Below are 17502 nucleotides of genomic sequence, written 5' to 3'. Positions count from 1 at the left end.
TCCAGCAAAGCTGCTGGGGGACTCACTAGGTAGGGAAATTCAGCCTAAACAGAGAATTCTCCCTAACACTGTTCCGAATGCATCCTTGGAGGATCTTCATCTTGTACTACAAGGCATCTGCTCCGCCAATTTCAGCCTTCTTGCATCAACGGAAGTTGTGCAGGACCTGCTCCTTTGTTCATCCCTTGAAGATCACCTTTCGCTGCCTGATCTTGGTGACTCCCATGGTCATCTTCTCAACCTGAGGTTGCCTAATCCGCAGAAGCCTCATCTTTTTTTCATTTGGGCGATTAGCTGGAAAGGGCAAATCCATCTTAACATTAACCCATTTGCTTGAGGTCTGTGACACATGCTGCCTCTTCCTCCCCAGTATTAATGTTCTGTCCCAACAAGTTGGTAGGGGGAGAAGGTGGGATATAAGACTAATTAAATATTACCTTCATGGTGATTCAGCTACTCTTAGTCCATAGTACTCTCTCCTTCACAATTTGCACACTGCCATCCCCACATGCATGTACTTTTGCTATTAAGTCAACATTTGACGTAAAAACATAGGAATTGCTGGTTGGCCCAATGGGGCTGTTAATGTAGGGAACGGGAACTCTGGGGCTGTGAAGGGTTGAAGTCCTACAGAGGATTCTAAATTCCAAAGCTGTTTTTGCACAACATAGAGCCATTTTATGGCTTGGCCTGCAGCTAGGTACTAGGTTCTGTACAGGTTGTGAATGAGGGAGAGCTATGGGGTTGGAGTACCTGCTGTAAGCATTACAGTACTATTTCATTACTTTAAAAAAACTGAATTAGATTTCAAAGTCCCTCATCGTTGGCATCCTAAAATGTTTAAAGCTGGAGCTGCAAAAATGTCGGAGTGAAGGCCCTTACATTTGGTTCTATGTGGTTTCATCAACCACCATTTTGTTTGACTCTTGTTGGTTGTATGATTTTCCTTTTAACCATACCCCTGTTGCCAACCCCTCCCACTGGTAGTTCCTCAAACATATTTGTAAATATAAATGTGGTTGAGGATCATACGGCCAACAAGAGTCAAACAAAAGGTGGTTGAAGTAAATGTGGTTGAAACCACAGATCACTCTTACATTCTCTGAATATGAACCATCTATTAGAAATGTTGACTCTTCTTGTACTTGCACTACTAACGCTTTCATAATTGAAATTCTTTTTTCTTTTCCTTTATTCCAGTGTACGGAAAGCCTGTCATTTCTGGACCAGGGGCACAAAATCAACAGCAGGCACACAACACTGCTGTGGATGGTAAGCCTGGGAGCCCAGACCCTGATTCAGAGACCCCTCCATCTGCCCAAGAGAACCCTGAAACTGAAAGAATTCCACGCCCCCTCAGCCCAACCAAACTTCTCCCTTTCCTATCCAATCCTTATCGCAATCAGAGTGATGCTGACCTGGAGGCCTTACGGAAAAAGCTGTCCAATGCCCCAAGACCACTTAAAAAACGTAGCTCCATTACAGAGCCTGAGGGTCCCAATGGGCCAAACATTCAGAAACTTTTGTACCAGAGAACTACAATTGCTGCAATGGAGACAATCTCTGCTCCAAAACAAACGGAAACACATGATTCTGGCAGCACAACAGAGGATCCAAATATTCCTGTGTGGGCTGGATCTGAGATTGAGGGCTCAGCTGAGATAGATGTGCCTCCTCCTCTACCTGAAACAGTCTACGTAACTGAAGCTGAAACAGTAATGCCTGAAGAGATAGAACTGCTTTCACCTGTTCTTGGTCCAGACTGCATTCCTGAAGGGATACCGGAGGAAGCTCCACCTCAGCCCTCTGCTACAGAAGAGGAGAGTCAAGAATCGCTGCAACCGCTTGAAGTGTACATTGAGGAGTATCCTCCCTATCCTCCTCCTCCGTACCCATGCTCTGGAGAACCAGAAAGTATATCAGAAGACTCCTTCAGTATGCGCCCGCCTGAGATCACTGGGCAGTTTTCCTTACCTCCTGTAAGTATTGCACTTTCAGGTAAAGATTGCAAACCTGATTTTTCCTTTTCATTTCCGATTGTTAAATCGGAATAGGCAAAATGACAGAGGGCAAAAAGTCTGACCCCCTCCCCCCAAATGGCTGACCCCCATTTTTCCGCAGATATATATATATATACATATATATGTAGGATGGTAGGGGGGTAAAATTAATTAAAATGTATAGGGGTAAGGTGGGGGGGTCTCCCCCCCCACATATATATTTGTGGAAAAAAGAGGAAGAAAAAGGTCGGACTTTTGGTAGTCAGACTTTTGCATTCGGTCATTTCATGCAGATCCGTTAAATCAACCCCTCGGCAGCTGGCAAAGTATGTTACTTTCTTTGCACTACATTCACTACCTTTTCTTTGTGATATACATTTCTTTTGCATATTTAGCATTAATTATGCTTCATTCTGCAGTGATGAAGGGATTAAAGGTTAGCAGGTTTCTGTTATTTCAGTATGAGCGAATGTTCTTAACAAATGGGATATTGAAGTGCCCACGTTCTAAATTCCTCCTGATAAAATCGTTCTAGACCCTGAATTCCAATGATTCCAGTCACCGGTAGTACATTGGTAGTAGCAAAGAGCTACAATTCCCTAACTATAGTCTCCAACTTTACACTGGTCCTCCCGTTTATTCTCAACTCCCCTCCCCAGCTGACCCCACCCATCCAAAAATACATGCAGCAAGGATTTCATGCAGGAAGAGGCCCTGCTACCTTTATTTACTTATTGTGCATTTGTAAGCCGCTTATATATCAAGTAAATTGTGTTTCAAAGCGCCTAGAGGGCATCAGGGAGGCAACATGGGGAAGGGAAGGCAAGGCAAGTATAACAATGGAAGAGAGAGGCGGTCCTACTAGGCCTTGTGAGCATTCAGAGTGCAAGTGGAGAGGGAGAGGGAGATATATATATATGTATATATATATATGTGTGTGTGTATATATATATATATTTCTGATGTTTGTTAATCTGCTTAGAATCACATGCTGTGCATAGGTCCGACATCCACTGGTCACTGCGGAGTATTGCATTTTGTTTTTCGTAGTCGAAAAGGGACGTCGACAAGGCGTGTCTGAAATACTATCCCTATAGTGACGTGCGTTGTACCCACAATCCCTCACGCGTCGAGGTCCCTCAGATTGTTTTTTTCCGCCCAGCTACTGGTCGCCTTTACGCGGAGCTCCTCGAGAGACATTGCAGATTCCATCTCCTCGACCTTTGGTCGTTTTTTCCTGTTTAAAAATGTAATATATCGATCCCTCCCTCGACGCAGTGGGAAGCTGTCTCCGCCGAGCAAGATCTTCGACGGAGGGGACGAGCGGAGAAGATCCGTCGGCGTTGCCGAACACGTGGCCTGGCCTCGCAGGCCAAATACAGTAGGGAGAGTGGGGTCGTGGGACATCTCTGATTCTTTTTCTGAGAATGCCTTTCCTTTTCCCCTTCCTTTCCCTTGGGGTAGTTATCACACTTTATTGCCTCGGCTATGGAGAGGACACCCTTTAGGTTTTGCCCACTTTGTAAGGGCAAGTTTACTTGGAAGGACAAGCATTCACGGTGTAACCGCTGCTTGCCCCTCGATCACGTAGAGGAGGGTTGCTCGGCTTGTTGGCTTCTAAAGCCAAAGACTCTAAAAGACCGTAGGGTCAAGAGGTGGGCGGCCTGCGCTATATCGGAGGCCGGGTCTTCACCCGCCGCTGCTACCACCGACAGTGACGAGGAACGTGATAACACGACCTCCGCTACGGAAGTCGTACACCCCTCTAAAGAGCGCTCGCGCTCTTCGTCGTCTGTCCCCAGCCCCGACGGGCTCGGCTCACGCCCTGCTTATGGGGATGAACACCCCGGCGACACTGACGCACACGATACAACACATAAACACACAACCCATAGCTCTTCTTCGTCAAAGACGAAGAAAGCATCAGCGCCCAAGGAGACGCAGGTTACACCGGCGCCCTCCTCGGACCGTTCGGGTTCGAAGCCCCTCTCGCAGCCGCGACCAGCGACTGGGCTTTCGGCAAATAAGGACGCCGCCCCCAAACCATCGGCCGGCGCGCACCAGCAGAGAGCGCACGCCGCCGCCGAACATTCGACACCCGTAACATTCGACACCCGTAACGTCGAACAGCAGTCACAGAGAGCTTGGCGAGGATCGTTGTAGCCGACGCCCAGAAGCGTACGCCGAAAGACACGTCGAGCGCTACACAAAGGTCGAAAGACACGCCGAAAAAGCCCGAAGAAAAACAGGGACTACCCCCTTCAGTCGGGTGGACCCCCAGCACACCGGAAGGCTTTTCGGAGGGCGACGGGACACTTTCCTCGACGTTGTGGGAGAGGTCGAGCCGTTTTCAGCAAGAAAACACTAATTTTCCCCCGCTAGACCGCTCAGGGGTACCCCATGAAACCATGGAAAGGCTCCATCTCTGCATGGAGAGAATGGAGAGGTTTATGAACACCCAGAACCCTCCCACTCCCAAGAGAACAAGAGAAGGGCCTCAGGAGGACCCCAGGGCCAAATACCCAAGGCAGGACATAGCCTTAGACTTCCATAATGTGTATGACCTCACTGGTGAGAAGAGGAGGATGATTTTGTGGACAATGAAGGACAGAACCAAGAGGAAGGTCTGGAAGACAGCCCAGACATGGTAGGAGAAGGCTTCGGAGAAAATCCAGAAGAAGGACCTTCTCATCCCTGGCAATCCCCTTCAGGATATTCGGACACTGATGTCCTAAACCTAAATCCTCCAGACAATTCACCTGTTAGAAACACGTCTCCCATTGACGATCAGCCCACATTTAATGCCCTGTTGCGCAGAGCAGCAGCACATTTCGAACTAGACACTGGGGAGATCTCTCCGGAAATAGACTTTGTGGAAAGAGTAATTAAGGAGAAACCCCCAGTCAGCCAGACCATTCCCCTCCTCGCTTCAGTGAAGAGAAGAATCATCCCTTCGCTATCCACACCCGCACTAATCAGAGGAGTTAATCCAAGGATTGAAAAACTTTTCACTCCTTCACCCTCAGACCCGCTGTACATCAGGGGACATTCCATTCCGGATTCCCTTGTAGTAACTAATGCAAGGAAGAGGGCAGGGGTGCCGCTGTCCACCAGTGAGGCACCACCTGACAAGGAGGGCAAGAGGTTATATGCCCTTGCTAAAAGAGTCACATCCTCGGCTGCCTTTTCGGCAAGAATTGCGAACAACAATTCTTTGCTAGCTAGCTACGCGGACGCGCAGTGGGCCAAACTGCGCAAGGACGCCGAAGAAGCGCCGGAACCACTACGCACACGCCTGCTTTCAACTATTGTAAAGAACTCTCTGGATGCTGCTGAGACTGCGGGACGTTCCCTGGTTCAGGGAATACTCCTAAAACGCCATGTATGGCTGCGCAACTCAGGGTTCAAACCGGAGACACAGGCGTCTTTAATAAATAAACCTGTTGAAGACGCAAATCTCTTCGGGAAGGTGGTGGATGAGGCTCTAGAAATGGCTAAAAAAGAGTTCGATACCATCAAAACTCTTGACCAGATCTCTAAGCCCACTACCTGACGCGGCTATGGCAACACACGCTTTTTTCGTGGTCAACGCCAAAAGCAGAATCAGCAGCAACAGTACCCTGCCACCAGTTACCAGACCAATAGTGGGCAGTACAGCCAAAGAGGACAGCGCAGGGGCAAGGGGAGAGGGCGGGGGTCCACCCCCAGAGGCTCCCAAGCCCCCAGCAACACCAAGTGACGCAAAGATTTGCGTCCCCTCCCATGCAACACCGGTCGGGGGCCGGATAACATCCTTTCTTCCGGCATGGGAGGGAATAACGTCAGACCGCTGGCTACTTTCCACCGTAGCCCACGGATACTGCATCGAATTCAACAGTTCCCCAACATACAGACCCCCGAGGGGACGACGCATGACACCGGAACACCTTGCCATCCTTCTCCAAGAAGTACAACAACTGCTGGAAAAAGGAGCCATAGAGGTCGTGCCTCTATCTCAGGTAACGGAAGGTATTTATTCAGTGTACTTCCTTGTACCCAAAAAGGATCTAACCATGCGCCCTGTATTAGATCTGCGCCCAGCGAACAAGTTTATCAAACCTCAGAAGTTTCGTATGGTGACCTTACAGGAAGTGATCCCACTGCTATCACAAGGAGATTGCATGACAACATTGGACATGAAAGATGCATACTTTCATATTTTGATGTTGCCAGCGCACAGAAGATACCTCAGGTTTATGATAGAGGGCAAACACTACCAGTTCAGAGTGCTACCCTTTGGCATAGCATCAGCACCAAGGGTATTCACGAAGGTACTGGCAGTGGCAGCGGCCCACCTGCGCAGGTTGTCCATCCCAATTTACCCTTACCTCGACGACTGGCTCATAACAGGGGATTCTTACGAAACATGCTTCTCCAATACCCAAAAGACTGTAGACCTTTTGTTCCAGTTGGGCTTCTCCATCAACGAAAAGAAGTCCAGCCTAGACCCCAGCCAGATCAAACAATTCCTAGGGGCTCTAATTCAAACAAAGGACGGCCTCGTCTTCCCCTCCAACGAGAGGGTCCAAAACATGCTGTTTCAGATCCCTCAATATGTGGCCGGTCGAGAGGTGACGGTACGCAAAGCAATGCGCTTGCTAGGCATGATGGCGTCGTGTATTTATTTGGTACGTCACGCGCGCCTGCGCCCAATGCAAGAGTGGCTCAACAGCCAGTGGTGTCAGGCCAACGGACTATGGGACGATCTAGTGGTGGTCTCGCAGGCCTTGGTTCTCTCGCTACGGTGGTGGACAAAGGAAAACCTGGAAAGAGGGAAACCCTTTGCCACACCCGCGGTGGAAGCCACTCTAACCACAGACGCATCCCTCACAGGATGGGTGGCTCACCTATCCCATCAGACTGCTCACGGAGTATGGACTCCGAACGTAGCATCCAAACACATAAATCTACTGGAGCTACTAGCTGTGTTCAAGGCGCTAAAAGCCTTCCAGGAACACCTACAAGGCAAAACAGTGATGGTCCTTACAGACAGCACCACAGCCATGTACTACATCAACAAGCAGGGGGGCACCCACTCTCCAGGACTGTCCAAACTGGCCCAAAATATATGGAAGTGGGCTCTCAAACAAAACATGTTCCTAATGTCACAACGTGTACCAGGGGAACTCAATCTGCTGGCAGACAAACTCAGCAGAGATTTCCCCCTGCCCGAAGAGTACGGATGGCGACTGCACGAAGACATTGTCTTCGACGTCTTCACACAATGGGGATTCCCAGAAATAGACCTATTCGCAACCCTGGAGAACTCACAATGCCTAAGTTACGCCTCCAGGTACCCCCAGAACCAATCCAAGGGGAACGGTCTGTCGATGCAATGGTCAGGGAAATTTGTTTACGCTTTTCCCCCGACTCCCCTTCTCAACAAGGTGGTGCACAAGATGCACCAGGAACAAGTGACCATGATACTGGTGGCCCCAATGTGGGCCCGACAGCCATGGTTCGCTCACTTGATGGAGATGTCTCTATCTCCCCCAGTGAAACTCCCCTGCCCGTACAACATGCTGTCACAAGACAAGGGCAGGACTCTGCATCCATGCCCCCAGAACATGAACTTAGCAGCTTAGCTCCTGAGATCATAGAATTCGGACATCTACAGCTCCCGCAAAGATGCATGGACATCCTCAGGGAAGCCAGAAAACCTAACACTCGCCACTGCTATTCTAGCAAGTGGAAGAGATTTGTCATCTGGTGCAGGGGAAAGAGCATCAACCCGATTGACTGCTCTCCCACACATATTGTTCTATACCTGACCCACTTATTGGATTCAGGTCTAGTGTTCAATTCCATTAAAGTCCACCTAGCGGCACTTTCTGCATACACCACTTCCCAACTCAAAGTGTCGTGGTGGAAGATCCCTGTTATAAAGGCCTTCATGGAGGGAGTAAAAAGAATACACCCCCCGATAGCTGACCCAGCTCCCGGATGGGACCTTAACGTGGTACTTACCAGACTCATGGGCTCACCATTCGAGCCCATGCACAAAGCATCTCTTAAACACCTCACTCTTAAGACTGCTTTTCTAATAGCTATCACCTCCATCAGGAGAGTAAGTGAACTACAGGCTCTTTCTGTTCTAGACCCCTTCTTACAGTTCACAGAGATAAGGTGATTCTACGCACGCACCCAAGGTTTGCTCCGATATTAATCTCGAAATTCCACGTAAACCAGTCTATAGAACTGCCAACGTTCTTTCAAAATCCATCCAACTTGGGAGAAAAAACGCTGCACACACTAGATGTGCGCAGAGCGGTCATGTTCTACATGGAAAGAACCAGACCACTGAGGAAGACTAATCAGTTCTTCGTCTCGGTGGCAGCAGGAAGAGAAGGGGATGCAGTTTCAAAGTCCACTATTTCTAGATGGATTGTTCAATGCATCACTCTCAGCTATACTCTTGCTAAGAGAGAACTGCCCTTTAAGCCTAGAGCACACTACTCGAGGCACGGGGGCGTCCATAGCATTCATTGCAAATGTTCCCCTTGAGTCCATCTGCAAAGCGGCTACCTGGAGTTCTGTGCACACCTTTACAAAACACTACTGTCTAGATGCACACTCGAGATCTGACTCCCAGGTGGGACAGGCAGTATTAAGACATCTTTTCTCTACTGTTCCTTCTCATAACCCACCGCCAACTCCGGGTACTGCTCTCTAGTCTATGCACAGCATGTGATTCTAAGCAGATTAACAAACATCAGAAGACAATGCATTACTTACCGTAAAAGCATTTCTGATGGTTGTATCTGCATAGATTCACATGCGCCCACCCTTACTCCCCGCTCGGATGGAAGGAACATAGGCTTCCTTTTATATCGCTCTTTTCTGTACTCACTCACGTCTAGAAGGCTCCCTCAGGGCAGAAAAATACAAACAGAGGGACCTCGACGCGTGAGGGATTGTGGGTACAACGCACGTCACTATAGGGATAGTATTTCAGACACGCCTTGTCGACGTCCCTTTTCGACTACGAAAAACAAAATGCAATACTCCGCAGTGACAACTGGATGTCGGACCTATGCACAGCATGTGAATCTAAGCAGATACAACCATCAGAAATGCTTTTATGGTAAGTAATGCATTGATATATATATATATATATATATATATATATATATGTGTGTGTGTGCTAGGAATAACAAGGAGGGGAAGCGCTAGGGGAGTAAGCTGCAAACCGGTTAGGGACTGGGCCCTAAATTTACGTTGTCATGTTAATCAGATTTTCCTCTCTAGAAAAATTGGTGCTCCGGCTCAAGCCACCTGTGCTTTCTGTGGCCTTTTCTCATTGCCAAAGTACAGTCTAGTGTTCACTATTGAGAATCACAAGTCACACAGCAAATAACTTGCAGGCCCAATGTTATGGAAATACTTGCAAATTGGGAGTTTGGTTTCCTACTAGTTTATAATGTATTTTAATGGTTTATAATATATTTCCATTTGGTACTGCAGCCAGTTCTGTGGATCTTCTGGGACCCAGAAAATGCGCGGATTTGCAGTGGTTGCTATACTAATTTAACCACGCAAAAACTCCAGCGTTTGTTTTATTTTCTTTTGAAAGTAAAACACTCCGAGAACTGGCAAAAATGCTACCTTGATTGGTTCTATGTGGAAATCCTGCAAATTGATGGCCCAAATAAAAAAAATACTTTTTTTTCCCCCCAGACTCTTTTGTGCTGCCCTCATATGTGGGATTATGATGCCCACCAACCCCAACTCTCATCTTCTCCCAGACTAGCAGCATTTCCTCTGCTGCTGCTTGTGTCCCTTCAGCGAGTCCTTTACCAGGGTCTCCCACGTTGGCTGTATCTTCATGCATCTTAGAGACAAGAAACTATTCACAGAAGCTTTTGTTATTATGCTGCTTGTCAAGACTTTGAGACCTCTCCAAACTGCCTTTAGCTAGGGTTGCGTTTGGTCTTAAAAAGCATTTTTGTGCGAAGAAACTGCCTCTATAACCTTAAGCCATGCTAGTATTACATTAACCAACTGTTTTCCTTCCTAAAAGTCATTATCTTATGTGGTTTTGCTACCTAAATACAATTACCGTATTACTTAGTGTGTGCGCGAGTACGCATTATAACTGTCATTGGTGTCAAATGCTGTAACAATTGTAGCCGCAAGCAATTGCAAACTAAGCAGTGACCTTTGAAGGGAATTCTAAAGTGTTTTGGTTTAATGTGCTAAGTATTTGAAAGGGATTATTGTGTATATAATCTATATTTCACATGGATTGTGTACGCCCACATATTCCTCATCTTTGATATTTGTATCTCGCCAGCTTTGCTGCTTCGGAAAATAAATTCTCGCCAGAGGGCGCTGTGCACGATGTTGTGGCATTGATGTCACTCGAAGGCCGCCGTGGCGTGTCGACGTCACCACCAGTAGTAGTAGTAGCTTGTGCCGCGCCTGTTGGCTTCAGTTCCGTTTTCCGATAGCTTCGCTTCGAGTAATAACGGGGCACTTTGTTTTTCATCTGAAAAATTTCTTCAAACCCTTCTATCCCTAAGATGGGATTTTAAAAAAGTTACGACTGTGGGGCGAAGATGTCGCTAACTGATCATCACCATGTATGCCTTTGGTGTTTGTGTGCCAGCCACCGGACCGACGACTGCGGGTCCCGTCAGTCTATGACTGAAAAAGCTCTTCGGGAACGCATAGGTAAACTGGCGGTGGGGAGGGAAGCTTCGAAGGCTGCTTCGAAGAAGTATAAATACAGACAAAGAAGCAAAAAACGTCAACCTTCTATGAGTTTGTCAATGCCATTGGCGCGGATTGCTTTGACGCCAAAATCAAGGGAAAAAACTACCCCTTTATCAAGGCCACCGTCGACGGAATCTTCGATTCCGTCGAAGCACAAACCGTTCAGGAGAAAATATTAAAGCCTGTACCGTAGAAAGACTTTATGTCAATGTCCTCGATTTATGAAGAGGAAAGTGCTTCCGATGAAGAAATGTTTCCATTTGGAGTTAGATTTGCCACTAGATAGGTACCTGAAGAGCTAATTGACCCTGAGTCAAGGTTGAAAGATCTCTGTGACTCCCTCCACTCTGCTAGTTGTCTAGATACTTCACTAGAATTGGAGTTTGGTAAAAATAACCCATCAGAACATGCTGATTCAGGTTATAGAAATCTTATGAGCAGGGTCACTGACTACATGGGTTGGAGTAGGGCTTCACCAACTTTTGAACAAGATGACATGACAGACATCTTGGACCAGGGTCCCAGAAGGACCCAATTTTACCTTTTCATAAGGCCCTTCAGAGGAAGGTGGTAGCCAACTGGGAAGCTCCAGACTCTGGTCCTGCCGTGAACAGGAATTTCTCTAGGAAATATAGACCCTTGAACAGTGACCCTGACCATCTCAGTAAACATCCTACACCTGAGAGTTTGGTAGTCCAGGCTGCTACTTCGACCAAACAGTCTGCTTATCTGTCTATTCCCCTGGATAGAGACGATAAAAAAGTGGACGCATGGGGTCGCAAGGTCTTTACCTCGGGCAGTATGGCCCTGAAGTGCACATATGTTACCTGTACTTTGGTTAGGTTTACTTATACCCTGTGGGACTGTGTTAGCATGGCGGCGGATCACATTCCAGAAGGCAAGGCAAGGCAAGGAAAGGGGCGGCTTTCTGAACTTAGTTAAGGATGGCAAGGAGGCAATGGGAGAGTGTCTCCAATCCGGACTGGATACTGCTGACAACGGTATCCAGTCAATGTCGAAAAAATGTTTTTGAATGACAAATATGTCAAACCTTTTTTAACCCTTTTGATAAAAAATGGTTAAGAAAAGGGAGAGGGTTGGGGGGAAAGCCAGCCATTGCAAACAAAAAATAACAAAAAATAATTCGAAAAAATGTCATTCGAAATACTCACTAGGAACCGCTGACATTAGCAGATCCATGGCTGCAAGTACTGTACTGCACACATTTGCTTGGTTGAGAAAGTCGGGGTATGCACCGGACGTGCAGGCCATGCTGCTCAACATGCCCTTTGGCGGCTTAAGGTTGTTCGGCAGCAAGGCAGATGAGTGTGGAGAAGCTGCAGACCTCCAAGGCAGCAGCTAAATCCCTTAGCGCCTCCATTCGACAACCTCAACAACGTTATTCGGGCTCATCTTCCTGGAGAGGTCGTTCTTTTCACTTCTATTCCTCAGATTGTAGAGGAAGGGGACAGGCCGGACAAAGAGAGCAAAGAAGATTCCTTCATGGTGGACGAGGAAGGGGTGCTAAATCAGCCCCAGCAGTGGCATCTTTACCCTCAGCTGCTGCTGCAGCCGCCTCTAGGCCACTCTAAGGCCTTGACCCACAAGACCCTGGTGGGAGGCAGAATCTCTTGGCACCTGAAAGAATGGTGGGGCATTACTTCAGATGCTTGGGCACTGGAAACAGTAACTCCAGGTTACTGCCTCCCTTTTCTAAAAAGGCCTCTGGATCATCCATCGAGAACCAACTCTGTCAAAATTCCAGATCTGCTTCTTGTGCAGGAAATCTTAACCCTGCTAGAGCAAGGTGCAATAGAACAAGTACATGTAGCAGAGAGGAACAAGGGTTGGTATTCCCCTTATTTTCTGATTCCCAAGAAGGACGGAGGATTGAGACCCATCTTGGACTTAAGAAACTTGAACAAGTTCCTCAGGAAGGACAAGTTCAAGATGGTTAGCCTTTCTCAAATCTCCCGATCAAGCCCAGTAACATCTCAGTATCACCTGCCACTCTCTTCAAAGACTGGGCTTCTCCCTCAATTACAAGAAGTCCCATATGATACCATTCCAGAGACTCCAGTTCATCGGAGTGGTCTTGGATACTTCCTCTGGGAAAGCCTCTCCTCCCGAAGTGAGAGGTCAACGCATTCAGCAGATGGTAACAAAATTACAGATGCCCAACATCTTCCTGCCTTTGATATTTTTAAGGTTGCTTGGTCTCATGGCATCCTGCATTTCCCTGGTGCCAGAGGCCTGATTGAGTATGAGATCCCTTCAATGGGCACTCAGGACTCGGTGGTCCGAATTTTAAGGGACTATGTCGGATCTTCTGCAAGTTCCGAGCAGAGATGCTCAAAACCTACCTTGGTGGGCTTACGAGGAGAACATTCTCAAGGGAGAATCTTTTTGGCAACGATGGCCGGAGATAACAGTAGTAACGGACGCCTCACTCATGGGGTGGGGAGCCCACACCAACAAACTGACAATCACCGGGCGTTGGTCTCCATCGGAGTCCAAACTACATATTAACCCTTTGGAGCTGAGGGCAATCAGATTAGCACTAGAGGCCTTCCTGCCTTCTGTACGGGGAAAGAATGTCCTGATAATGACGGACAACACAGGGGCCGTGTACTACCTCAATAAGGGAGGAGGCGTAGGGTCACTACCACTGTGCAGAAAGGCAATGCAGCTCTGGCTCTAGGCAATACAAGAAGGAATCCCTGTCGGCAGTTCATCTAGCCGGAGAGCAGAACATGGAGGCAGATGGTCTGAGCAGGCAGAGCACAGTCCCCCACGAGTGCGAACTAGATCAGGAAGTCCTTCAAGAGATCTTCACCCTTTTGGAGAACCCATCAAGTGGATCTGTTGACCGAGATCAATTGGAAGTGTGATCAGTATTGCTCAAGGGAATTTCCTCAAGAGGAGCTCTAGGGGACGTTTTGGTAGTGGACTTGGAATTTCCACGTATGTACGCGTTTCCTCCAGTCCCTGTGATTACTCACGTATCAGGAGGTTGAGGAAGTTCAGGAAAACCATGATCCTAATTGCTCCAGATTGGGCCGGGAGTACATGGTACCAGGACCTTCTGGACATGTCCATCTGCCCTCCAATACATCTTCCACAAAGAGAGTATCTTCTCTCGCAAGAGGAAGGTCAGGCTCGCCATCCAGAGGTCAAGACACACAGCCTTCACGCATGGTTTCTGAGAGGATGAGGATATAAGGATTGGGACCTCCCAGATGACGTAATGGAGATTTTGCTTTCAGTCAGAAGGCCGGCAACCAAATCCTTGTACTGGTATCCTTGGAATAAATTTGGTCGCGGAGTGGGTGCAGAGTGACAGTCTTTGGCAGTCTATGGCGGATAGGGCGGCTGGAGGCGATCCCCCGGAGCCCTTGCCCAACATGTCAAGCCAGGACGAGGAGAGGAGAAGACTTCAAAGTTTCCAACCTGTCCTAGCTATTACATCTACTTCAGGTACATCGAGCACAAACATGTTGCCACTACCTCAATCTTGTCCCTCACCTAAATGGCATGCGGGTACTCTACAAAACTTGATGCTGTCCTCCGCTTTGGAATGTGTGCAGCCTACCAAACCCGAGAAACAAAGGCTCAAACTTAAACTGCCAAGTAAATTGCCTCATAACGGACGGCCTCACGGCCAACAGTGCAAGACTGTTCATGAGGCAGAAGTGGGCCCCCCCTCCCACCTGCCTGCCTCTCTGAGCCCCTTACCTTATCGAAAGCCCCGGGGCATAGATCTGGAGCCAGTTGAGAGCGGGTCTCCGGTGTCCGCGGCCATCTCACCACTCGCTAACGGTGATGTGCATCCATCCCTCGGAGGAGGGCAGGCTGCCCACGTCGCCGAGTGGCTTGGGCTACGGAAGGAGGAAATCGGAGTGATCGGCGCAGCCTCTTGTAAAACACCCAAGGCTACGCCACAAAGCAACAGAGGAGAGAAGTGTCTCCCTGCCAAGTCCCAAATTCGGGACCCGGAAGTTTCTCCTGGCTTTGGAGAACAAACCAGGGTGATGGAAGTGGAGGCTCACGCTGGAGTCTCCCCACAGCGTCCCAGTGTGGACCGCGAGGAAAGCACGAGTGCTCGCCAGTTAGTGCAAGCACTGATTCATGAGCAAGACTCACCAGCATACGACGAGCCGCCAGCCCCATCATTTTCCACTGTCCTCCCTCAACTGGGGCAGGGTTCTAATGACGTAAACTTGGATATCCATGTCTCACCGCCACGAGCGGTGCTCTCGGAGGTAATCTCCAGACCTCCGTTGAATCTCAACGTGGGATCAAAGCGTTTCGGCTCAGTCCATAATCGGCAAGACATGCTTACTGGTCCTTTTAACACAAGGAAAGAATTTCTTATCCAAAGCAAAACTTCCTACACAAAAAAGACACACAGGAAAGGTCTATTGTCCAAAACAGCAACCAGTGCCGTCCTAGAGAACTCCCTTAAAAACTTTTTTCTAAGACAGACCAAACGAAAGCAGAATGGACCAGTCGAGATTTCAGACGCTGACTTATTGGAGACACTCCTTGAGACTCTTGTGGTCACTACACCTCTTCCAACTGCAAAAGATCTACCTAGCCTCATCCGAGAGCCACCAAGGAGTCCTAGATGGCACTTTGGTCATGGCCCAGCTCTTCAGCCATCTTCCCCTGTTCCCCAGACAGTGGAACCGGGGCTTTTGGACCCGCCACTGATACAAAACCAGACATCTGAACCCGTAAAACAGGGGCCTTCCCCCAATTTGTCCATAGAAGTCAATCCCTCAAACATACCAACACCCACTTTAGGGTCGCCTTCTGTAACGCCAGGAGCAAAAATCCATCTTGAATCTTTAAAAGATCGCTCCTCTCTGGGCAAGGAGCTGTCCCCGGCACTCCAACCCCTGACCCTGTATCTACCAACCTCAAGTCTGGAGTGTCGGGAGGGCTCCCATGCTCCCATTGATGCCCTTAATACTCCCGATACGGCTGGACGGCCTTCCACAAAAAACCTAGACCCGGCTCTTAAAGAGCCCTTAGACTCGGCGCCTTCACTAGGACAACCATGGCACAATTTCCCACAAATTCCACGGCCCGCCCCACTACCATAGTCTCCCCACATTTCCAACCCCAGAAGGATGAGTGACCTTTCATACACCACTTCTAAAGATACTCCATCAAAGAAGACTGACATTTTTGCAATCGTGTCATCAGTTACTATAGCCTTAGCACCATTTTGCAAGCTCTATGAATCCATCAATGACACTCTTAAGGATCACACTTCAATCTTTGCGATGATGCACTCCAAGCTCATCTACTTGGAAGGCTATATAAACGCCTTAGAATGTCGAAAAAACGATTAGTGTACTTTGGTTCACACAAACCAGCCTAACGTCGTTGGTGAACATTTTTCAAAAGCAACTAACTTGGTTCCTCGGACAACCACAGACCTAAGCACTCAAACAGAGCCCTGGGCTCCAAATCCGAAACTAATTCTTTTCAACCTGAGTGGATCGCAGTCCAAAGAACTCATGACTCGCCCCTTTCGATTGGAATGTCACTCGGGTAATAAAACAAAGCAAATCCTACTTGCACCTCTGGACAATGAGGTGACGTGTTTGGACGACCCTCCTCTTATATCATCAAAAAAGCCGCAAAGACGGGTCATCTCGAAAAAACCAATGACTTTTAGGCTGCCTACAAACGGCAGTGTAAGTACAACACCTTCAAGCATAACTCAAGTCAACGCTCCCCAAATCTGTATAAAAATCGCCAAAACATTCAAACCAGTTGTACTGGGGCAAAAGAAGTCCCAGGCGAATCCACCCGTGATCAGTCAAAAAGAACCTCGAGCAAGTGGTGCTGAAGGTGCGAATCCAAATGAAGCTTCGAATTCCCAGGAAGAAGCTCTTTGCAAACAACTCTCCCCTCGTACAATAGAAGACTTCCTGGCTCACAAGGAATCGATGGAACTCAGTCATCATCTTGAAATCCTAAATGTCAGTCAAACAAGGGTCGAAGCACAAGCTCTAAGTCTTGTTCCGACGACGCTTCAGTCAGTCGACTCTTGCAGTTTCCTATCATTGAGTGACCGATTGAAAAACCTGGTGGATTCTCCTATGACAGTTTCTAGGTTACACTGACGAGAAAGTAATCAAAGGTCCCCGAGCCCCAAAACAACAACCAATTATACATCCTCAAAGTATACTACAAGGGTCCACACGACCAGAACTAGGGAGTGCCATGCCCATGGCTCCCTAAGCCCTTACAAATTTCAGGGGCGAAATCAATGCTCAAGTCCAGAGCAAAGGAGACCTCCTCAAAATAAAGAAAAAGGGAAGCCACATCACAACGAGCACTCAAAAACCAATGGAGGTCCCACCTTCAATCTGTGACAACGAACTGGAAATCTAAAATACATGGTCCTGAACAGACATACGGTACTGAACCTGTTCCACAGCCTCTCATCGCTCAGAATCATTAAGTCAGAAGACTTCAAGACAGTTGAACCATCCCATGAGGGAAACCAAGCCTCCTGCTTTCTCTATACAATGTCAAAAGGGGTGGATAACTTGTTAGGAAAGGCTTCTGACATGCTCTACAAACAAGGTTTGAGTTGACACACTTAAAAAAGAATGACAACTCGTCGTCACTACAGGATCAACATCCGTGCTGACCGCAAGACCGAAGAGAACGACACCACTCCAGGAACGCATCCCGCGCTTCGTTCCATGAAAGCGCGGTGGCTTGT

The 17502-nt window shown here is 48.1% G+C and overlaps 1 protein-coding gene across 4 annotated transcripts in view; it reads left to right on the top strand.

Annotated features, from left to right (window-relative positions):
* TP53BP2 (tumor protein p53 binding protein 2) overlaps positions 1–17502 on the top strand; it is a 642763-nt gene that overhangs the window by 482622 nt on the left and 142639 nt on the right. For all 4 annotated transcript variants that reach the window (XM_069608638.1, XM_069608637.1, XM_069608636.1 and 1 more), the window contains exon 13: positions 1201–1979. In XM_069608638.1, the coding sequence (XP_069464739.1) occupies positions 1201–1979 (779 nt within the window). The remainder of the gene's footprint in view (positions 1–1200; positions 1980–17502) is intronic.

The sequence above is a fragment of the Ambystoma mexicanum genome, chromosome 4q (assembly GCF_040938575.1).
Source record: "Ambystoma mexicanum isolate Mex_15411 chromosome 4q, UKY_AmexF1_1, whole genome shotgun sequence".
Taxonomy (NCBI): Eukaryota; Metazoa; Chordata; class Amphibia; order Caudata; family Ambystomatidae; genus Ambystoma; species Ambystoma mexicanum.
This window is presented reverse-complemented; position numbering and strand designations above follow the sequence as displayed.